Source organism: Taudactylus pleione, unplaced genomic scaffold, assembly GCF_031769625.1.
Source record: "Taudactylus pleione unplaced genomic scaffold, aTauple2 ptg000473l, whole genome shotgun sequence".
Lineage (NCBI taxonomy): Eukaryota > Metazoa > Chordata > Amphibia > Anura > Myobatrachidae > Taudactylus > Taudactylus pleione.
The window spans coordinates 8,459,593-8,484,407 of NW_028284875.1; the positions used below are offsets into that span (position 1 = coordinate 8,459,593).

Sequence of the window (24,815 nt, forward strand, 5' to 3'; positions counted from 1 at the left end):
GCAGGATTCCATTATGATCATGCCAAATAAGATCTGTAAACAGCCCATGTCTCCCAACACAAACAAAAATAAAATAATAATAATTTTCCTCTGCAAACATTTGTCTCTGGAAAAGCCACCCTAGAGAATCAGAAAACAGAGCAGCATTTTTAATTTGGGAAAGCTTTATTGATACTTTAAATCATGAGATAAGACAACTACCACAATGTTTCAGATCAACACAATGGTATGAAACTAGAATACTTCTACAGGATCCCCCAATAATTTATACTTAAATGAAAAAAACAAAAAAAACAAACAGACAACAAATGCAGTAGAGAGAGCTTGGGCCCAGGAGTGCATGGCTCATATCCCCCTTCCCATCTTATCCCCTATTTCTCCCTTTCTTTTCTCTTTTCTTTCTTTATCCCTTCCCCTTCCTCCCACTTCCAGTTTTCTATCTTCCCTCCTATTTCCTTTATTATGGTTGAAGTCACTACGATATTTCCTTGATTATTTTTGTATTGACTGGTAAACAGAGAAAATTGTGGCACAGTTATCTCGAAACCGTGAATTGTATTTTTTGTTATGACCCTACAATACTTTTGTGACATATTTGCTTGAATATCGTAATATATTTGATGACTTAAATAAAAAACATTTTTGAGAATCAATTTATTCACATGGTTTGGAGAACTGAGAACTGGAGCGTTGGCCCAAACTTGACCTCAATTCTCTGGGATGGCACACACCGGGATGGTGGCCGCTATCGCAATCAAAATAAGCTGCTGTGCATTGGCTGTGGCTCATTCAGAACTATAAGTAAATGGCCGCAGGAGGGCTGCTGCACCCTAAGCAGCTCCTCCAATGGGCCTTTGTGGAGCTCGGAGTAGTGAGTCACACCTTTCGGCTTTGTGCTCCGCCTCCAGTGATCTCACAAAGCTGCGGCCTGTTAGCCTGAGCCAGAAAAAGCAGGTCCACCGCCCGTGGCTTGCTGTACCTTGAGTCGGGCAGCTTTGCAGGCTGTACTCAAGTAAAGCAAGTCTGGAACTGGGAGAGGGCCGGGTGCTCACTGCTGGTAGAGGAGTACTGGGTGAGAGTGGGTGCTGACACCGTGTTGTGCTGGGAGAGGGGGGTGCTCTTCTGGGTGAGGGGGGTGCTATGCTAGGATAGGGGTGCTGGGTCAGGTGAGGGGTGTCACCTGGCTGTGCTGGGAGAGAGGGTGCTGTGCTGTGAGAGGGGTGCTATGCTGAGTGTGGGCCACGCTGTTGGGTGAGGGGTGTTGTGCTGGATGAGGGTGGGTGCTGGGTCAGGTGACGGGTACTAACAGTGCTGTGCTGGGAGAGGGGGGTGCTGTACTAGAAGAGGGGTGATAGGTGCTGTGAGAGGGGTGCTGGGCTGGAAGAGGGTGATGGGTAGCGTGGGGTTGAGTGTGCTGTGGTGGGAGAAGGGTGCTGGATGGTGTGCTGTGATCTGTGCTGGGAGAGGGGTGAAGGTGCTGTGCTGGGTGAAGGGTCCTGTGCTGGGTGAGGGGTGCTGTGATCTGTGCTGGGAGAGGGGTGATGGGAGCACAGCACAATGGGGGCAGGGGGCTACAGCGCAGTGATACCACGCCCCTGCTGTTAGACCACAAGTCTTTTCAGAATCCCAAGGGGGGTGGGTGGCACCACCCAAAATCTTGCCTGGGGCACTAATTTGGCTAGGGCCAGCTCTGATTTTACAAATCGGTCCTTGTGCAGTTGTGGTTCAATGGGGAATAGTCAGAATCTAGAAATGGGGAAAAGTCGTCCCAGATAAAAATTACCTTAAACATGCTAGGGCTTGAAAAATTTGCAGACTATCTCAATTGTGAGTCAAAATAGAATAAAAGTACCGACCCAAGACACTGCATTGATCATACAATTTCTGCTACTGGCAAATGTTGTAGAACAAATCGGAGTCAGGGAACATTTGATTTACCCTCAATTTCTCACAAACAAATTGGAGCTACTTTAATTATTGGCTAATTGCCTGACCATCATGAAGTTAAATATTGTCTTATGGTATAGATGTGTCCTCATATACCAATACGCAATGCAGCCCGAGTGAGTCACGCTGAGCGGTGTAGCGTAGCAACCTTTTCTTTAAATTTGCACAGATGAAGAGAAACACCACTCAATCTGTACCAGAGACGCAACATTGTGACTTTAACCGCACAGGAATTGATTTAAATATGTACAAAGTTGCAGATGGAGCAAAACGGAACATGGTGTGAAAAGAGCAGCGGCCGCTGCATCATAGCACTTCAAATACACATTCGGGCTCATTCACACACAGATGTAAAACTCTTTCATATCAAATGAATCAGTGCAGCCTTGTTAAGTGGTTCTGTCACATCAGATTGCGACTAAGATGCACATTCTAGTGAATAGACATGAAAAAGCTCAGCGCAAACAGAGTTGAAAGGGACCTGGCACGCCGAGAAGGGCTGTTTGACGCAACTGTGGCAATACTGTATGAGGACATCTGTATCTCAAAAGCATATTCATAAATATATATGCAAGGGTTGGCTCCCAAATCCCCTACTTGTTGGGCCCTACCGGACATTCCTTTGTTTGAATGTTCTGCAGGATGAAAATCAAACATTTTCAGTTTTATAAACTATGGCCGGAGACCTGGCGTACATGTTCAAGATGGCGGCCATGGCACTGATCCCTTGTGCCACTACGCCATTTTCTGGTACTGTAAATGTATATGTAATGTTTTCTTAACATGTTATATTTAATGCACTGTTCACAGTTGTAGAATTGTGGAAACATGTTTAAATGCCTGAATTGTGCACTTATAGGAAAGTATTTGTTTTAGAAGGCCTTGCCATTTGGAAATAGTTTGCGACATTCTCACTTAGGATGTGAGATAGTAATTATCCTGACCTAACAAAACAACTAGTGTGAAGAGACCATACTTTTGCTTACAGTCAATGTACTCCATGGGGTATTCACGAATTGTGGAGCTTTCTAAGATGTTAGGAGAGAGATGGTTAGATGGTTATATGTTAAATCAGATTAGGAAAAATTAGGTTGGGTGGTATATATATGAAAGTTGTTTGACTCCTTTGAAATGTAAGATGTATTTATTTATATTTTGCAAGATAGTTGGTTAATCGGTATAAAAGTCCTAAAGGTCAGGGCAGGGCTGAAGCCTGTAATGTCCACTTGCTATAAAACAGGTCCTACAAGCCCTGAGTAAAAATCCTCTGACTGTCAGAGAGGAGAAATATCTGTATGCTGCGATTATAGTTTTAAAAAAACCCATCTTGCTCCAAGACGCTTGCATCTGCTTGTATCCAGTGACCACCAGAATAGCACAAAACCCTGTTCCATTCTCTGGCTGTTCTGGATTGAGCCCAGTGTCTCCAATCTCAAGCAATTTGCTAGTTACCATGTGCAGACTGGCCCATGGTAAGACCAGTGGGAATTAGCCGACACTAACTAGGAAGTATTGTCGTCCGTATTAGGCGGTTCCAGGTGTCTGTGTAGGAGACTGGGAGAAGTGGTTCCAGGTGACAGTGTAGGAGCTTGGTGGTGGCAGCATTACCTGCCCAATACGCAGTGGGAGGAATCAGTAACAGGCGGTTACTGATGGTGAGAGGGAATCCCTAGGAGCGGTGAAGCAAGCCCACTCAGGGACGAGTAACCAATCTCTATTCCAAAAGTCTGGGAATGCCTGGCGGAACAAGGTCATCCCAGTCACAAAATTCTTCTTTTTAGTCTTGACTGATTATACATCACAGGGCTATAGTGGTTTTGCGAAGTGATGTGGACATTAGATTTCAACCAAGACTAAGTTCTACATTTGTTCCTTTCCAGGCTCCGGCATTCAAGGAAGGTTAGCCTGTATGTCCTTGGTTTCTGTTCTGAAGCATTTAATATGCAGTCGGGTCTATTGACAATTCTCTACATTATTCGTTCAACTCAGGCATGGAGTGATTTTGAGCCTTACAGCACTAGACTAAGGCAGAACAGCTCTGCTAAGTTGCATTCCCGCATTATTAATAGATCCAGTTGGCATTATCCTAATTTGTAATGAAAATAGGATACATATAGCTATATATCTACAAAAAATAAAGTCCCTGGTTTAGGGGTCTGTCTGTTTGTTCAAGCTAGTCTTTCACTGGATGGATTTTGATGGGGGTTTAAACTATTCTAACAGCATTGTTTGAGGAAGGTTTAGATGTATGAACCATTATTCTGTGACAATAGGGAGCTGAGTAGTGATGATTTTAGAAAAAATATTGCACCATGCTGCTGTAAAGGAGCTGGACAGGGTGCTGAAACAGCAAGAGAGCACCTGAAACTGAGGCTTGGAATGAAGCATGTCACAGAAACAACTGTTGACCTGTGTGAGCGACTGCTGTTGTTGCAGAGCCAAGGGCTACGCTCTGATTGGCTCTCTTAGACAGTGAGAGCCAATCAGAGATAGCAATGTGTCATGTTGCTTAGCAGCAGCCTAGAGTAGGGAAAGTCAGGGGCAGAGCAGGGTCACATCTGAGGCAGAGAATGAGAGAGCCTCCAACGAACTCATGAAGATGTCCTGATGCAGACTCAGTCTAGAAAGTAGCAGGGGAGGCATATCCATTTGACGGTGGAAAACATCAGACCACCACCATCAAATGAAAAAATCCCTACCATTGGAACAAAAACATTGATGGTTAGTAACCATCAGATTCTCATGTCCATCCCTACGCTGAACCTGCAGGCGGATTCTGGCCACCACTCCTCCACTGTGAAGTGCTCCCTCTACAGCATGATGTTCCCGCTTAGCCAAACGGTGAACAGTAAACACCTCCTATGGAAGTCAGCACTGTTCTCGGACAGTGGCACCACAGCAATGACGCTGAACAGGAAGCCCAGGAAATACAGGGTACATTGTGCAAAGAGGACATTGCTCATCCCCATGTTCAGGAGCTGGGGAGGGGTGCGCATGGAGACTGATTAAATATGCACTGGTGCCCCAGGGACATGGTGCCGATAAAATCTCTCATCCATGATCCTCCTGCCCATCCCAGCACATTCCAGTGGCCGGGTCCCAGTCAGCTGCAGGGCAGCAGCAGTGGGTGTTGTGGTGACACTGTTGAGATGAAGGGGGCAGGAGTGAGAAGCAGGGGGTTGTGGTCACTAGCAGGGGACTGTGGTGACCTGGCGTATGTTGTTAAGAGATGCAGGGCGCTGTGGCGAGATTAAATTGTTCCCGTGCATACATTTATACACACACACAAAACATACCTCTCTATCTCCAGAAGACCTGGATTAGAAATAAACAAAATAACAATGGGTAGGATGGGAATATTTGTGTAGAGATTGAGAAGTTAAATTGTAATTCACAACAAAATAGATGTTTTGCAAAACTAGAGGTCACAGAGGTATAAAAAAAACACATAAAAAAAAAAACACCTCAGGTCTTGAAAAGGTTAAGAATTTTCTCGTATGATTAAGGATCCTTCCTTTTGTTTATAGCATGTGGTTCTCTATTTTAAGATGTAAATATACACTTTAGTTTTAATTTAGATATTAGAGCTACATTATCTAGTCTCCAAAAGGTCATTGTGGTTATTGGCACAAAATTTGGAGAAAACTTAAAACATGACTGTAACGGTCATGCAGTTTTGAAGGATAGAACATGATTACACTGATTTTACACAATCTCAAGACTCTTCAAGATAATGCCTTATAAATGATGTACTCCCTATGTCTTGCTAAAACATATCTAAAGCTGGGTACACAATAAACGACGTGTGTACCCAGCAATGCGACACACGACCCCCCCCTGCTGACGGGCCAACACATCGGGCGGTCCGTACAAACTGGACTATCCGGTGCCTGACTGCCCGACATGCAGAATAAAAGCTGTGAAAATGACAACCAAACAGCATTCTATGAAAACTAAAGATAAAGTTATAGACATGCACAAGATAGGAAGGCTACAAAATAATACCAAAGTGCATAGATATCCCAGTGAGCACAATTGGATCAATTGTGAGGAAATAGATGCTGCATCATACCACCCAGACACTGCCTAGGAAGCAATATAGAGACCACCTATCACTTTGAATTGGATTCAGAAGTCAGTGGCTGAGACTGGCGTGAAGGTGCACCAGTCAACCGCTCTGCATACATATAGCCTGAATGGGAGGATGGCTAGAAAGAAGCCTGAATAAAAAGCACATCAAAACACATCAGCAGTTTGTTACAAACATTAGTGACCCAGCTAATTCGTGGAATACGGTTTTGTGGAGAGATGAGACAAAAATTGAGCTTTTTGAACCCAATTCATGACGCTATTTATCGCGCAAACATAACGGCCCATTCCTCAGCAAACACACTTTCAACATTGTATGAGGGTGGCAGCATCATGTTGTGGGGACGCTTTTCCTCAGTGGGCACTAGGTACCTTGTTAAAACTGATGGATGGATGCATGGTACATAATACAGGGAGATACTGCAAGACAACCTGCCTCAGTCTGCTATAAAATTAAAGCTTGGGAGAAAGTCCACCTTTCAGCAGGACAATGAATGTGAATGTTCTACAATGTCCAAGTCAAAGTCCAGGATTTATTTCCTAAAGGTCTATTTTAAATTGATCTAAATAGATGTTGTGTTTCTGGGGCTAAATCACACATTTACTGTACTAACAGACAATTTTTTTTTTTTTTTTAAGTGTTAGTACATTTGTGATTTAGCCCCAGAAACACAACATCGATTTAGATGGATTTAAAATCGATTATAATTGACCTTTAGTAAATATACAGTACCCCCAGATCTCAATTCAATTGCTGTAAATCTGCAAGGAAGAATGGGCAAAAATCACTACCAGTGTGCAAACCTAATAGAAACTTAACTCAGCAAACGTAAAACTGTTACTGCAGCAAAAGGTGATGGTACCAAGTCAAGACTACATGAGTTGAAAACTTATACAAGCAGAATTTTCTACTAATTACTTATTACCGCACAAACTCTGACATACATAATTATAACAGTAACAGTAGTTGTGTTCTGTAGCAGAGTATCTGGGTTCATTTAGGTTTTCTCAAATTAAAACTTGAGTACTAATTTTAACTAATAATAAAGCACACAGATATGTGACACTGCACTTGGTATTGGATTGTGAATCAATTGGCCTGCCTTTAAAGATGTAAAATTAGAGGCTCCTCAATTAATATATAATTTCATTAAGATTTCAATTAGAACACAAATATAATATATATATATATATATATATATTAGTAAAGTATTAAAGTGGGTTAGTAGAGCTTAGAACAGGATCGGTCAGTGGCTCCTGAGTTCAACTACGAGCAGTTGGCCTTCTGTGTAACAGGTGGAACTACTACCAGGGATTGCACTTCGGCACTGTAGGTAGTGAGGGAGAAATAAGTGGTTAACCTGTTTGTTCGCAGCCAATAGCAATGCTGCAGTGTCTGCCCATCCAATCACCGCCCGATGCCTGCTTCCCTCCCTCTCCCTCACATTTATCCCCATCAATAGAGAGGCAAGTGTGGATCTGTGGTTGCTGCCGAGAGCGGTGAGCTGGGTGGCCCCTCCTCCCCGATGCACCCAGCCACTAGCCAGATAAAGTCTGTGCTTCACCCTGGCCAACCAGGACTGCAGCAGGGGGGGGAATGAAAGGACCCAGCTACATATTTGCCCTTCTCCAGCTATGAAGCAGAGCCACGCCGGGGGGACCCGAAGAGAGGAACAACCCAAGGTGGCCTGGGATACCTACTCCCTTACATGGCCGTGGATTCCCAGTGGAGTCACAACTTGAACTCCATGGTCTCCAGGGGAAATGAAACCGTGAGGGCTTTAACAAAGACACGGAGGAGCTAAACTTAAAAGGTAAAGGGGAGCACCGTATCCTGGGCACTGATGGGGGGTCATCATGTGGCAATATTGGGAGTGCCTACATCTTGCCCCCAGGCCTGGCAATATTGGGGCATTTATTTCCTGACCCTTGGTCTGGCAATATTGTGGTGTGGGATTCAGAAACAGAGGATCTAGGGTAAGGCTGAGACTACAATAGCAAAGGTCAGGGCTGATCAGTGATTCAATGCATCCAACTAGGTTCTTTGGCATAATGGGACACATTGTTACTGGCTCATCCTAAGGCTGTCTGATATATGCATTTTACAGGACTGTGTCCTTTGTAATCTGGTAGAGAAGATAGCTCATGGCTAACCCCTTCCTTGCTCCCAGTACTGCCACAATTACTATCTAGCCTTACAGCCTATCTGCCCAAACCGTTGCATGTCCCCACTACCCCAACGATCTGCCATAACTACTGCCTGCCCTTAAGATCCCCTTCCTGACCCCAACTGCTCCATTCCCCCAGCACTGTCCTAACTGCTGCCTGCCCTTACCCTCTCTCTGCATAAAGAATTATGCCTGTTGGCTAAGTGAGATCAAGACAATGCATCTATAAGCATCATCAGTACTGAAAATATGAGACTTGCCATGGTGTATGTCTAGGATATGTGGGATGGTCTGATGCTATGTGGAGAAGCATATGGGGACCTCAAAAGTATAAATTGTGATGGGACACAGAAATAGTGAAGTAGGACCACAATTTTTCAAAGTGAGGGTTCACTGGGAGCCACATGTTGTTGGTCAGTGCGATCACTGTACTACACTGTTCTGAACCCATTCTGGAGGATTACATCCTAATTATCTCAAGGATCCGTTTTAGATCACAAGGAACTGCCTGTTATTAAACCACCTTACCAATGTTCTCAGCTCTACTAACACACTTTGTTACATTGGTGCCGTGTTAACATATATGTTTGCGTTTTTTTCTATCTTTTTTTTTTAGGCTTTTGCAATTACCCCATATCACTTGCAGCAGGTATTGAAAATTATAAAAATTACCAGCTCCGGGGATACCTGTGGATCTTTATCATTACTCCTCCACTTTTCTTTTGGTATTGTAATTTTAATAATATAAGAAATTACCACAGAGTTCCTTGCTCTATGGGCTTCTGTTTACTAATAATCTTATAAATGACAGAATTGATTAGACTATTCCATATACAGTCAGGTGCATAAATATTGGGACATTGACAGAATTTTCATATTTTGGCCTCTATTCACCACCACTCTTGGAGAGTGTTCTTGATTTGGCCAACTGTTGTGAAGGGGTTTTTCTTCACCAAGGAAATAATTCTTCTCTCATCCACCACAGTTGTTTTCCGTGGTCTTCCGGGTCTTTTGGTGTTGCTGAGCTCTCCGATGCGTTCTAAGAATGTTCCAAAGAGTTGATTTGGCCACACCTAATGTTTTTGCTATCTCTCTGATGGGTTTGTTTTGATTTTTCAGCCTAATGATGGCTTGCTTCACTGATAGTGACAGCTCTTTGGATCTCATATTGAGAGTCGACAGCAACTGATTCCAAATGCAAATGTCACACCTAGAATCATCTCCAGACCTTTTACCTGCTTAATTGATAATGAAATAATGAGGGAATAGCCCACACCTGTCCATGAAATAGCTTTTGAGTTGATAGTCCCATTACTTTTGGCCCCTTAAAAGTGGGAGGCACATATAGAAACAGTTGTAATTCCTACACCGTTCACCTGATTTGGATGTAATTACCCTCAAATTAAATCTGAAAGTCTGCAGTTAAAGCACATCTTGTTTGTTTCATTTCAAAGCCATTGTGGTGGTGAATAGAGGCCAAAATATGAAAATTCTGTCAATGTCCCAATATTTATGCACCTGACTGTATAATAGTTGTTTTAGAAACCATGCATGCTTTTTTAAAATTTACACCAAGGCCCAGAATATTTTAACTGCAGCACTGTTATATTTGTAAGTCGAGGTTTCCAAGCAATACCGATATTCCAGACAGCAACCATATGCGTCACTATACTACTTGATATTCTTTTTTTTCTTTTTAAATTACACAATTGCTCTCTTATTTCTATGCATTTTTACTCAAGGATATGATTGTCCAGTGCTTGAGTTGTAGATTTGAATTTCTGTGTGTGGAGAACCAGGTGTAATTACTGTACTTATCTGCATGAAATACATTAACCAGTAAAGTGAAATAAAACAAAAAAGAAAATGAACTAATGTTAACGCCTTCATAAACAGTCAAGTTTACAAAGGAGAACATTCAATTATTTATACAGCGTCTATTTTTTTAGGGTGTCTGATGGAGCAATTCAATTGTTGCTCCATTTTTGCTCTCACCCTGCAGGAGGGTGAGAGCAAAAATGTGCAATACACCCGTGGTTAGGGCGCCCTAAACGCAGTTTGGGTGTCCTAACCAGGACTTTAGATGGGTTTAGTTGTTTTACGTGACTAAACCTGGTCTAATAGGACATGAAGATGGCAATTGAATTGCAATACTGGGCGCCCACTAATTATCACAGCCCACAAAAAATTTTAATCGCCCCAATATATGTATATTCACTATTTTAAGAGATGTGATTCCTTCAGTTTGCAATCAAATGTAGAGATTGAACTGGCTAATTTGACCCACCCAAAAGTCAAACATTAATCTAGAATATAATTTACCTGGGGGTCTGCATTCTACACTATCTGGTGGGTCCCTTGATGTTGGTTGCTGTTCTTGCTCCTGCTGGCAACACACTACTTTTATTAAAAAACTTGCATGGACTAGAGCATCATCATATCACAGCAGACAGAGGACTGTACTTATGCCTACCAAGGTAGGCTTTATTCATATAGAAAGTGTGTTGTTACCAGAAGCAAGGATGACATTGCCAAACAGCAGTAGGCTTATGGGGGGGGAGTGGGGGGGGGACTTGTAGGGTTGGATGGAAAGTTTGACCCTGGAGAATATAATATTCTGGATTGCAGGAACTCTACTAACACCCTAATATGTTTTTTCAGTTTCTTCCGATTCAGTAAAATAGGAAATACACTATAAGATGGATATCTATACATTTTAGATTTTGGAACTTATTTCAAAAAATGATGTCGGTAGAGCAAGTAAGTTGTTGTAATGATAACAACACAAGGGCCAAACATACTACACATGTTCACCAATTCCAATGAGAACAAACATCTGTTCGCTTACAAAGAAGCCGGTTAGTGATCGCAACATGACCATGCACACATAGGGCCGAATTCAATTAGCCATTATCGCGTGTTAAATATGAAAGTGAGTGTTGAACCATTGGGACACCCTCCTTAAGGAATAATTAGTCAAATATTACCTTTTAATTCGCTTAATTTGGCCAATGAGGACATGTCTGTTTTGGGGAGAAAAACTGCAAAGTGCAGACTATTGGGGTTAAAGATGTGGGGCAAATAAATGGGGGTGCCGTATGGATGGGGCAAATAAATGGGGGTGCCGTATGGATGGGGCAGGTAAATGGGGCTGCCGTATGGATGGGGCAGGTGTTTTAAACATTGCAGCTGGCAGTGACGGGTGTTTTTTACATACTTTTTAAAAGTGCCTTTAAATTAGGAGTAGGCAATAAGTGGCCCTCCAGCTGTTGTCAAACGACAAATCCCAGCATGCATTGCAAGATTTTTAGCATGGCCAAATAGCAAAACTGTGGCAGGGAATGCTGGGATGTGTAGTTTTACAACATTTGGGGATCCGCTTGTTGCCCACCCCTACTTTAAATGATACAAAAACCTACTCACACCCATTTTTATGTATCCCTAATTTTTCTAGAGCATACATTTTGCATAAAATTACTTGCTTTCTATAAATTTTAAACTATTATTGAAAAATGCTTATATAACTCATTTAATACAAAAATGTGGCCACTAACAGAATTCTATTTTGTTAGCCAATATTATTTTACCTTTATATGGGGTACAGGCTGCTTTCCCCATTTTCATCTGTAATTAACGCCTGCCAACCCTGGAAGAATTAACAGGTGAATGCCCGCAGACCAATTATTGAACCTAATTGCCCGATAAACGGAGCGCGCACACAAGTTTTTTAAACTAAAAAGGACAAAGAAGAGTGTAATGAACGGAGCACTAAGGGTTTAGGTCAGAGAGTATTTTTTTATGTCATATACTAAAATTCAACAAATCTTTATTAATTGCTTTATTAAAATACTGTGTTCTGTGTGATATAAAGGCGAAATATTATATAAATACAGAGATAGAATAGATTATTAGATGTGCTTAGAAATATTTAGAAAAGTGCTATTAAAAAATCCTTTTCACCGCTGGTCACATGATATACCACTTACAGTATTGTTTAGTACAGCTGATTGATTATTTTATATATGCCTAACTCATATTTACGTTAATATAATGTCCTTTGTCACCAGGGTCGCATACAAAATATTACTCCAATTATTTCCAAGACGAATATGAGTTTTAGTTAATCATACTGTATCATTGTAGTAACACCCATAAATTAAACTTGATGGACATGTTGGTGAATAAAATAGTGTAATATATCCCAGATAAGGACACAGTCATCATAATAATATTCCCAGGAACGGTACAATACATAGGACTGCTCCAGGCTGACCAGGTACGCTCCTGCTAGGGCACCTCCAGCACGCATCCGGGCAGCAGTGAAGCTGATTGTGCGGGCCTTGGCTACTGCAGAGCCAGGGTCACCCGTATTCACTATCTCACAGACCAGGCAATCCGGACTCAAGTACCTTTCAGGACTGACCTCTATGTGTATGCCGGACTATGTTAGTTACATCAGCCTGATTTTATAGGACACGGATATTATATGGTGCATCAGGACTCTTGTATTTTTGCATTCATTTGTTCTTATTTTTGATAATTGCATTGTAGATTGATATGCTACGATCAGCTCTACAACTTTAGTGTATTTTGCTAGCTTTATTTTTATTTATTTAAGATTTCCTGTTCAGTTTAGCCCGTTTACTTATTTATTTACTTATCGCTGGAACTTCATATTTTATTCCATTTATTTCATTTCATTTATTTTTTATTATTACCGTACATTTAGACCAACCTGTCTGAATTGTACATAAGATTAAACGTATTTCCACGCTCTTGATTAATCAGGTATTGTTATTATACATATCACATTCATTTTAGCACTGGTTATCTATTGTTGTGGGGAATCACGACAGACATAGGTTTACATTGTATAGAGTGCTACATAGCTTATTGTTTAAGATTGAGCGCTCGCTGGTCTAAGCATTTATGCTTGCTTGTTTATAGGAAGAATTGGGACCTGTGAGCTGAGTAAAAGCCGCTGTTAATGAATGACTTACTAGCAATCTCTCCTGAAGTTTGGATAGATACAATTTGCAACAGAACGGAAATGGATATATTGTAATAAAAGGCTGGCAATCCTTATAAGGTTGCATTAATATATATCTGCAACAGAATTCGAAAAACCTGAGGCCTGGCATAGAAGATACTTTGATCATAATTCTGTAAGAAACGTATCAGAATTAGCCAGTCAGTAATATTTGATACAATAAATCCACATCAACAGCATTAAAAATAACAAAAGGGTTTTACTGGGAGGAATTATAGAGCTAGCCAACTGAGAGAAAACAGGGGCAACTATTTATAGTTTATGATCATCCAATACACTAAATATTTCCTATCGAACAAGATGATGTGTGTATAATAAAGTACACAATAAACTGATAAAATAAAACACATATTCCTCTTGGAGATAATTGGAGTAATATTTTGTATGTGACCCTGGTGACAAAAGACATTATATTACTGTAAATATGAGTCAGGGTTATATAAAATAATCAATCAGCTGTACTGAACAATAAGTGGTATATCATGTGACCAGCAGTGAAAAGGATTTTTAAATAGCACTTTTCTAAATATTTCTAAGCACATCTATACTATCTCTGTATTTGATATAATATTTCACCTTTATATCGAACACAGGGGTACATTCAGACCCGCTCGCGAGCGGGTCGATGTTGCCCCACTGCGCATGACGGAGGGAGCTCCGTCGTGCGCATGCGCGAGACCCTGACAGCAACGGGCTCTCCGTCGCTCCGATGTTGATTGACAGCATGCCCCCTTTGGTGGGCGTGCCGGGGGCGTGGCTGCCAGACTGAGGCGTTCCCATGGGAACGCCTACCGTCTGAAGCCGGCCCCACTGACATCACTAGTGATGTCAGTGGGAGTGATTTTGGCTCTGATAGAGCCAAAATCACTCCAGGGCTTGCGGCAGCGAGACCCTACTGCAGGGTCTCCGTCGCAAGCCCGATGGTCTTCACCATCGCGACCATCATCATGGACGCTCGCATAAGCTGTGGGTGGTCACCCACAGCTATGCGAGCGTCCAGGAGGACGCTCCATTTTCATGGTGGAGGGCCCTGATTCAGAGCGAACGCAATTAATAAAGATTTGTTGAATTTAAGTATATGACAGAAAACATACTCTCTGACCTAGGGCCGTATTCAATTTGAGGAGAAAAGTCAGTTTCCACGTGTTTTTGGTGGAAACTTTTCGCCGATTATGTAATTTTCGCCTGTTTGACTTTTACCCCGTATTCAATTTGAAAGACTTTCCACCTAGGCGGATAGTCAATGCAATGTAATAGGCGGAAAAGTTTCACCTATGTTTGGGAGGCAGAAAAAGTGCAGAATTGGGGTTTTGGGGTGCAACGTTGGGGGAACCTCCGTGCAGCCTTCAGACAGTCCTCCAAATGTAATCTGTGTCAAAAATTTTTTTTAAAAAACACTTGAGGACACCCCAAAAAATGACTTTGAAAAAGGGGGCGAAAAAAATAAATGTTGGGGTACAAACTTAAAAACTAGCGAACTTGACTCTGGAGGGGTCTCCAAGTATGGCCCAAGTGTTTTTTTTAATTGCAGGTGCTTGCGGCAGGTGGATTTTTTCACGATTTTTTCAACTTCACTTTAGCAACTTTTCAATATGTTGGCCCCCATTTTCAAGTACCCCAAATTTGCGGGGATAAGTTATTTTCTGGAAACCCCCCCCCCTCCAAACTACTATTCTGCATCACGCATAGAAAAAGGCAATTTAGCAACTATTGAACCAGTTTAAAAACACCAAATACCTTCGGCAAGCCAAATCGGTGGGTACTATAGGGAACCCCCATGTCAGAGCATCATTTGGGGGGTGTCAGGCTGAATTCCCCAAAACTGACAGTACTTTCCGCCTGTTCAAGTTTCGCCGGGTCCCGTTTTCGCGTACTTCCATATTGAATACGGGGTAAAGCTGGGACAGCCGCGATACTTTTCCACCTACAAAACAGGTGAAGTAGGCGGAAAGTCCGGGCCGCGAAAAAATATCGTGGCTCGGCTCATATTGAATACGGCTCTCAGACCCTTAGTGCTCCTTTCAGTATGCTCTTCTTTGTCCTTTTCAGTTTAAAAAATGTGTAAATTTCAGAGTTGATGGTAGCACCTCAGTATCATATTGAAAAAATATTTTTATTGCTAAGGGATATATGAGCTTGGGTCTAACAACTGCTATCTACCTATAATAGGGCACGGAAATATATTACAACCAGTGCGGGTCCACTGTTAGTTTAATATAGAGATACAAGCGATAAGCTCATTCACTTAACTAATACCCCTTTCAGACATATGACCCGGGAAATTTCATGCTCATGGTCGAGACCCTTCTTTCACACTACAGTTTCTACCAGGCAAATTCCCGGGTAGACCTCCTTCAGACATAAGCAGGGTTTTTCTGTTTTTTACACAGAAAATCACAGTTTTCTCATTTAAAGTGGACGCTTTCTGGCACACATTAATGAGGTCATGCAACATTAATTTAACGGTGTAACTTAAAAAAAATTATGGCACAACATATGTGTTTTCAAAACAAAGTTTTATTTAATAAAAGCCTTTATTGCCACTCCTCTCCTGTCCCCACTCCTCACCAATTCCAGATCACGGTTCTGTTGCAATATGTCCGGCGTCTCTCCCGTCTCTCTCCGGCTGCTGCTGATAATGTCATCACCATGCAGCAATCAGCCGTGGCCGGTCAATCAGGAGCTGTTTGGTGAAGGCCGGGAGTAAATTCCCGGGTAGCACCATTCAGACATGAGCAGGGTAATTTCCCGGGACTTAAGTCCTGGGAAATTCCCTGGTCGATTGGAGGGTCGGCTACCCTACCCGGGAACATGTTGGCTGAGGCAGGCCAAATACCCGGGAATCTCGGTATGTCTGAAAGGGGTATAATTATCACCCCTAATTGTATCCCCCCCTCATTGTCTGTTAGCAGCTATCCTCTGACCACATTTATGAACATGGTAATTTGCTCAAATGAATACAAGATATCCGCTTATTTTGGGGTACACACGCAGCAATCATTGCAGTATTAAAGAGGAAAAGACCTTGGGAAACAATTAGATTAAACAATTCACTGATAATGGCTACAAGAGGTCCTAAACAAAGCTTCTATATATGTTCCAGTTGTACTAAAGACAAAATAGAAGAATTACGAGAAGAGTCTCCCCTTTCAAGTTGAGTGCAAAATACGAAGAACTTCTGGTGGAAAGAAAAAAATATAACACAATGTGGTACAGTTCTTATCCATATTTGTTAATATAAATTAACCCTAATCTTGAATGCTAGACCCTACAGTTGCTCATGTCCTAATATAAACCCTACCTGTAAATCTAATTTAATTGCTGAATCTGTAGCAGATTCTAACAAAAGGCGAATCCCTGAAATCTTAATGCAAGAAAGCATAACAGTGTCATTTTTACCAGTAAAAAATGAATCTCTACCTCCAATGTGCATACAGTGCATCCGGAAAGTATTCACTGCGCTTCACTTTTTCCACATTTTGTTATGTTACAGCCTTATTCCAAAATGGAATAAATTCATTTTTGTCCTCAAAATTCTACACACAATACCCCATAATGACGTGTAAAAAAAAGTTTGAGATTTTTGCAAATTTAATTAAAAAAATAAAAATAAAAAAAATAAGAAATCACATGTACATAAGTATTCACAGCCTTTGCTCAATACTTTGTTGATGCACCTTTGGCAGCAATTACAGCCTCAAGTATTTTTGAATATGATGCCACAAGCTTGGCACACTTATCTTTGGGCAGTTTTGCACATTCTTTTTTGCAGCACCTCTCAAGCTCCATAAGGTTGGATGGGAAGTGTCGGTGCACAGCCATTTTCAGATGTTCAATCGGATTCAAGTCTGGGCTCTGGCTGGGCCACTCAAGGACATTCACAGAGTTCACCTGAAGCCACTTCTTATATATTTTGGCTGTGTGCTTAGGGTTGTTGTCCTGCTGAAAGATGAACCATCGCCCCAGTCTGAGGTCAAGAGCGCTCTGGAGCAGGTTTTCATCCAGGATGTCTCTGTACATTGCTGCATTCATCTTTCCCTCTATCCTGACTAGTCTCCCAATTCCTGCCGCTGAAAAACATCCCCACAGCATCATGCTGCCACCACCATACTTCACTGTAGGGATTGTATTGGCCTGGTGATGAGCGGGTGCCTGGTTTTCTCCAACATAACGCCTGGCATTCACACCAAAGAGTTCAATCTTTGTCTCATCAGATCAGAGAATTTTGTTTCACATGGTCTGAGAGTCCTTCAGGTGCATTTTGGCAAACTCCAGGCGGGCTGCCATGTGCTTTTTTACTAAGGACCTGCTTCCGTCTGGCCACTCTATCATACAGGCCTGATTGGTGGATTGCTGCAGAGATGGTTGTCCTTCTGGAAGGTTCTCCTCTCTAAATAGAGGAATGCTGTAGCTCTGATAGAGCGACCGTCGGGTTATTGGTCACCTCCCTGACTAGGGTCTTTCTCCCCCGATCGCTCAGTTTAGACGGCAAGCCAACTTTAGGAAGAGTCCTGGTGGTTCTGAACTTCTTCCATTTACGGATGATTCTGGGACCTTCAAAGCAGCAGATATTTTTCTGTACCGTTCCCCAGATTTGTGCCTCGAGACAATCCTGTCTTGGAAGCCTACAGACAATTCCTTGGACTTCATGCTTGGTTTGTGCTCTGACATGCACTGTCAAGTGTGGGACCTTATATAGACAGGTGTATACCTTTCAAAATCATGTCCAATCAACTGAATTCCCCACAGGTAGACTCCAATTAAGCTGTAGGAACATCTCAAGGATGATCAGCGGAAACAGGATGTACCTGAGATCAATTTTGAGCTTCATGGCAAAGGCTGTGAATACTTATGTACATGTGATTTCTTAGAGTTTTTGTTTTTTAATTAAATTATCAAAAATCTAAAAAAAAAAAAAAAAAAAAAAAAAAACCTTTTTACATGTTGTCATTATGGGGTATTGTATGTAGAATTTTGAGGACAAAAATTAATTTATTTCATTTTGGAATAAGGGTGTAACATAAAAATTGAGGAAGAAGTGAAGCGCTGTGAATACTTTCCGGATGCAATGTAAATGGCCCATGGTTGCAGCAATGTCTCAAAGTGAAATTGCTATATATGCCCAGGTTTATGCATAATATAGGGTTACTGAAAATGAATACTGAATTTAATATAATTTCACAAATTTATTGCACTAAAAAGCAACCTGAAAATATGGTAGAATATTTTGGAGCCTAAGGGGGAGATTTATGAAAGCTTGGAGAGAGATAAAGTGGAGAGATAAATTAACAACCAATCAGCTTCTGTCAGTTTTCAAGTTGTGTTTGAAAAATGACCGTTAAGAACTGATTAGTTGGTACTTTATCTCTCTCCAAGGTTTGATAAATCTCTTTGGGCCTGGGGAATGTGGTCCTGTACTCTCTTATGTAGTAAAAGCTTTATCAACTAAGATAACAGTGCGTCCATACTTACTATATTTTATTCATCAAATGTATCATTCGCTTTAACACGAGATGGTACAGATATTCAAATACCCATGTGTTTCAGTCCTACAATTTTATCTTAGCAGAATTGGTTTTTCCTGCAAAAGCACAGCCAGTAGAAAGCTACGGTGCTTGTCCAATTTACTGAACTGCTGTAGTAACACACATATTTCACTGAAGTGCACATCTTTGAACTTTAAGTTAAGTGTGTTAGAGTATGTAACAAACATATATAGGATTTATTTAACTGGCAAGATTAACTGGCACTTACTATTAAAATGTAGTTGGAGAAACAAGTAAAAAATTCCCCAAATATAAAATACAAAAGAGACTTTATATTTCCGAAACCTCTTCAAACACGTATGTGATATTGTCCGTTTTTCATTCCTTTTTTAAGGGTAGAAAAACACTTTTTTTTTTGTAAACTAAATTTTGTATTTTGTCATTAGAACCATTTCTTAAGTGTTTCCAGACAAAAAAATAATTTCAGGAAAGACAACTAAATTTCAAATATGCATACCTCAATATTACTATTTCTCCAAAAGTTTACTCAATTTTAAATGTCATGTATAGCTTTTTAGCGCCAAAGAGAAACAAGTTTATGTCTAGCTCAGTTATATTATGCATAGTTTCACCAGTCGCTTTACATTACAAATACAAATGTGTTCACAAGATACATTGACTGTATTCTAAGTAGTTAAACCATTTTCATGCTGCATTAGCACCATGTAAATGTTAACTTTTTAAATGAGACACCACTTTATCACATAGCAACTTAAAAAAAGAATAAAAATACAATACAATACCTGGAACACTGTTATCAAACAAATGTTTTATTAGGATCTAAAAACAAAATGCACCCAACATTAAAACATTTCATGTTTTTTTTTTTACTCACTGCAGTACAAGAAACAAATCACAGACACTTAACTTTGGGTTATTACATGGATTGTGGTGTTGATTTTACAAACCTCAAGGTCTTCCTTGTCTTTTTTTTTTTAATCTTAGTACTGCGGATCTGCAAAGAACTAATTTTAAACCAATTTGCAGGAACATAAAAAGAATCACAGCTTTATCTAGACTTTAAAATCAGCAGCAGCCTGAAATGCAGCTAGTCCCAACATCCAACCCACCAATACTGTAGCTGTAAAAACGTTATATTCTTCCATAGGAAGTCTTTTTGATGGACATTTCACAAATACTTCTATTGATGATAAAAGCACGTGGGGCATGTTTGTGATTCCTAATTTAAAAACAAAAAAAATCTCTACCTATTATATTCAGATTAAGAGCAGACTATACAAGTCTCAGGTGTACAGTTATTTAAGTGAAACGTGAACAGTAACATTAGATTAATTTAAGTCAGGCTGACAATAAGAAAACTAGCAAGGTCCAGTCAGCTATTAATCTATTACTTAGAGATGACAACTTTACAAAAGGTATCTTTACCTACTGAGTGATGATTATGTCCCCTCAGTTTCTGTGCTTTCAACCACTGGTTGATTCTCTACTTCAGCGTCCGTGACCTCTTTCACGTCATTCACTTTGTCTGAGGATTCTTGCTCACAAAGTTCAGGATCATTTGACTTTTTAAGAGTTTGTTGTGAACTGCCAGTCTCTGGCATTTCACCATTTACTTGAGGCACATTATCATCATCATCGTCGTCGTCATCATCATCATCTTTCTCCTTAGTGGCAGTGGCCTCTGGGAAATATTCGAAAATTTGTGGCTGAGGAGGTACCCAATTGCTTGACTGCCTCTCCCTTCCAAACCGGTTGCCATTCATTTCTCTGCGGAAACCAAATTCTCGATCATCCCTATCCCTATGTCTTTCCCAAGAACGGCGGCGGTCATCAAAATCCCTGTGTGCATCTGGCTCAAATCCTCTATTCCAGCCTGGTACATTCCTGGGCTCAAGTCGGTAGTTTCCATAACGATGCCTTTCATCTTGGAAGCCCTTTGGACCACCAAAGCCAGGGAAAGAAAGATGCTGTCTTTCATCAAAATCTCCTCTGTGACCCCATGGTTTATCTGGAGGAAAATTTAATTGTTCCCTTCTACCACTATCTGCATGTGGTCTACCAAAGTGATCCCTCATATCTAAAGGTGGTCTCCCAAAATGTTCTCTCTCATCTATCGGTGGTCTTCCAAATGAATTTCTACCATCTAGAATAGGTCGTCCAAAGTGATCTCTATTGTCCATTGGCGGTCTGCCAAGATGGTCCCTTCTCTCAGGGGACGGTCTACCAAAATGATCTCGCCCATCTGTTGGTGGCCTACCAAACATTTCCCTGATCTCAAGAGGATGTCTACCAAATGGTGGTAATAAATCTATTGGAGGACTGCCAAAATGTCTAGCATCTAATGGTGGTCTGAGTGGAATATCATGAGCTTCAGGAAGATTTTGAAGTCTATTTTCATAAGAATGAAGATTTGAACCTGTTAAACTTTCGTGAGAATGCATATCAGCTTTCATTTCACCTTCATGCATATCTTCAGGAGATAATTCTCCTACAGTAGATTCTGTAATTTTCTCCTGACCTTCACAAGGATCCACAACAGCCATATCCTGTGGTTCATGGTCATCTTCTATATGTCTACTTTTATCAATTTCCTCGGTAGAGCTTATACTTTTATTTTCTTGGCTACCTGCTAATGGTATACTTTCTTTTTCACTCCCAGGGGTTTGGCTAACAGTCTCACGGTTTTCTACGGGAGGGAAGCGATAATCTTGGTCACCCTCTTGTTGCATGTTTCCGCTTTGCAGAGGGACACTTTCTTCTTGAGTTGGAAAGTTATCAGAATTCAGTCTAGATGGAATACCAGGGAGGGGAAAAAGATCTCCTGATGGGAAAGCAAGGGAATGCACAGTGGGATCGATAAGAGTTGGAGGAAGCATGCTCATTGGTGGTGGTGGTGGAGGGGGCATTGCTGGAGCTAATAAAGCAAATCTTGCAGTTGCTGGTTGTGGCAGTAAACCAGGACGCATATCCAAGAAAGGCATGCCAGCTATTCTAGTAGACATGCTCAGAGGAGGAACTGTAATAGAAGGTTGTGGTTGCAATCCAAAGAATCCAGAACTGCTGACAACTGTCCTTTGAGTGGCTGAAAAGGCAAAAAAAATTAAAAATAAATGAAAAAAATCTGAAACTATTGTGCCAAGGTAAAGAAACAAAATTGTTAATAAAAAACACTCTGAACCTCTTCTCAGGCACGCACTTTAAAGAGAAACTTACCATTTGAAACTGTTCGTTCAGTGGCCATGTCTCCAGGAGTTGGCCTGTTTTCTTCTTGAGAAGCTGCATTGAAAACCGATGAAGTTGGCGCTGATGTAGTAACAACGGACCCAACAGGAAGCATAAGACTGCTATATGACACTTCTTTAATAACATCTGCAGAGATGGGCAGGCGGGGAACTAGTGCTTTTTAAAATAAAAAAATAAAAATTAAATTAATGTAAATTCGTCAACTAATATCTACATATAAACTGTTTCTAACTAATGAGTAAATGCTTCCCTATTATGATCCATTCATCAATCCAGAAATCAGTAACTCCACATTTTAAGGATATGCATGCTTGAGCACGGGTGATTTAAACAGTACCTCAGTCAATTTGATTTATCCATCTGGACTCAAGTATGGAAATCCTTAAAACATGGACTGTAATGGCGGACAGGGCCAGTACTAGGGTGTTTGGCGCCCCCTGCAAACTATAAATTTACGCCCTCCTTCAAATAAGAGAGGAAGCGGGTGACACTGGTAAGATTCAGTGGGTGATGCTGGGGAGTGGCAGCGGGTGACACTGGGGAGAGGCAGCGGGTGACACTGGGGAGAGGCAGCGGGTGACACTGGGGAGAGGCAGCGGGTGACACTGGGGAGAGGCAGTGGGTGACAGTAACTAGGTGACAGGCAGTGGGTGAAACTGTGGAGAAAGAGGAAGTGGCTGACAGGGAAAGGCAGTGGGTAACAGGCAGTGGGTGAGAGCAAGAGGGTGACAGGCAGTGGGGAGAGGGAGTTACAGAGAGAGGCAGTGGGTGAGGTCAGGTAGAGGGTGACAGGCAGTGGGGAGAGGGAGTTACAGAGAGAGGCAGTGGGTGAGGTCAGGTAGAGGGTGAAAGGCAGGGGGTGACAGAGTGTGACAGGGAGATAGTGACACCATGGAGAGACAGAGAGTGAAGCAGTGGATGATGGGAAAAGATAATGGGAGGTAGTGGGTGACACGAAGTTGCACAGGGTGTCAGGAGAGGGTGATGGGCAGAGGCAGTGATTGATGCCAGGGAGAGGCAAAGGGTGACAGGGAGAGGCAGTGGGTGACACCAGGGAATGGATGACAGAGAGGAGGCAGCAGATGACTTAGAGTATGACGGTGAGAGGCAGTGTGTGACAGGGAGAGGGTGTCAGGCAGTGGGTGAGGTCAAGTAGAGGGTGAAAGGTAGTGGGTGATGGGGAGAGGCAGTGGGTGATATATAGGGGGGCACTGAGCTAGATGGGAAGGGGCCAATGAGATGGTGGTGGGAGGGGGAACACTAGGCTGTAAAAGGAGGTACACTGGGCTGAATGAGGGGGGACACTGTGACAAGACTGTCTGGGGGTTCTTGCTGAAGGGCAGTTAGATGGGGCAGTGGGTTGATTAGAGGCGAAGGGGGGAGACACTGGGCTGGCATGGTGGGAGTCACTGCAATGAGGGGTCAGTCAGATAGTGGAGAACACTGGGCTGGATGGGGCAGTGATATAGGGGTGAGAGGTGGGAAAACTAGGCTGAATGATGGGGGAATCACTGTGACTGGCTGGGAGGTTCTAGGTGGGGGGCAGTGAGATAGGTGCAGTGGGCTGGTTGGGGAGGGAAGGAGGGAGACACTGGGCTTGCAGTATTGGAGACACTGGGATGGGGAGTCAGTAATGGTGGGGAACACTGGTTGGAGAATGGGCAAACACTGTGATGGGAGCACTGACCTGCTGCTGTTCCATTTCTGCCTGGCCCCCCGCACACTTGCTACATGCCTCCTAAGCAGCCCTTCAGCTTCGTCTGCTGCTGCTGCTGGGATCTGGGAGTGTGTCTGTGGCTGCCTTCCCTGGTGGTGCAATGTATGCAAACCGGATTACTGGGAGGGAAGGACTGGTGCTGTGCCCAGCAGACGTCAGTGCCAGGCAGCCGCAGTAAGTGAGGGGATGAGTTGTGAGGATAGAAGGCGGAGCCCTCTCTCCATCTCTGTCTCAGCTCAGGGGCAGACACAGCTCACTGCCTGGCTGCCATTCAGTTTGACAGCACAGGCTCAGCCACACAGCAGCAGGTCAGGCGCAGCAGAGCGGGGTTGGCGACAGCTATGGGGAACAAGATCGGGGGGGGGGGCGCTGGTGGTGGTGAGCCGTCGCTTAGCCAGGCAAGTTCAGCCCACTGCCTGGCTGTTGTGTCATTTCACAGCATGTAAGGTTCAGTGCAGCGGGGAGGATATGAAAGGGGAGGAAGGAAGAGAGCCAGGAGAGGGGACAGCAAGGGGTGGGAGTATGTATGAAGAGCAGCTTAGGCTCAGCTGCACTTCTTTGCAGCAGACTGATGCTGTCTGTCACATAGTTTGACAGGTGCAGCGGCAACAGCGGCTCAGCAGCAGCTGCAGGGAGAGCGCCTCTCCAGCCTGGCACCTCCCTGCAGTGCAGGATCTACTGAGCGGGTTGCCCGGCCCTGATGGCGGAGTTTGGAAACATCTGCAGTAACTAATGATTATGTCAGACAGTGTATCTAGAACTTAACCTGATACTGCATAATTTGTTAGAGAAGACACTGAAATAAAGTCATTTTGCTCATTCTAAATGAAATAATGGATTTTTTTTGGAAGATAATGAGAAAATTATTTTTATAACGAATATATGAATAATATAAACACTATCGCAATATCACCACAATTACAACATTTTACCACATTGTAGTTTCACGCAGTCAACCTTCATTGATTTTGATTTCAACAGTGAACACAAAAAAGTGGTATTAGAAGCCAAATAAAAATGGCTTTAACGCTGTTATTTACACTAACAATATTCTATATACAAAAAACCCCTTATTTAGATAATGTATATTGGAT

At 42.2% G+C, this 24,815-nt stretch overlaps 1 protein-coding gene across 4 annotated transcripts in view; it reads right to left on the bottom strand.

The window, feature by feature from the left end:
* SCAF8 (SR-related CTD associated factor 8) overlaps positions 1–24,815 on the bottom strand; it is a 261,275-nt gene that overhangs the window by 95,882 nt on the left and 140,578 nt on the right. For 3 of the 4 annotated variants that reach the window (XR_015869931.1, XR_015869932.1, XM_088448969.1), the window contains 2 exons: positions 21,975–22,160; positions 20,187–21,843 (listed from right to left, as the gene is read on the bottom strand). Coding sequence is in view for 2 of the 4 variants with exons in the window: in XM_088448969.1 (XP_088305095.1) it covers positions 20,201–21,843; positions 21,975–22,160 (1,829 nt within the window). In the remaining 2 variants the exon portion in view is untranslated. Of the gene's footprint in view, positions 1–19,549; positions 21,844–21,974; positions 22,161–24,815 lie in introns of those variants that run through there. The other variant, XM_088448968.1, reaches the window with a different exon arrangement.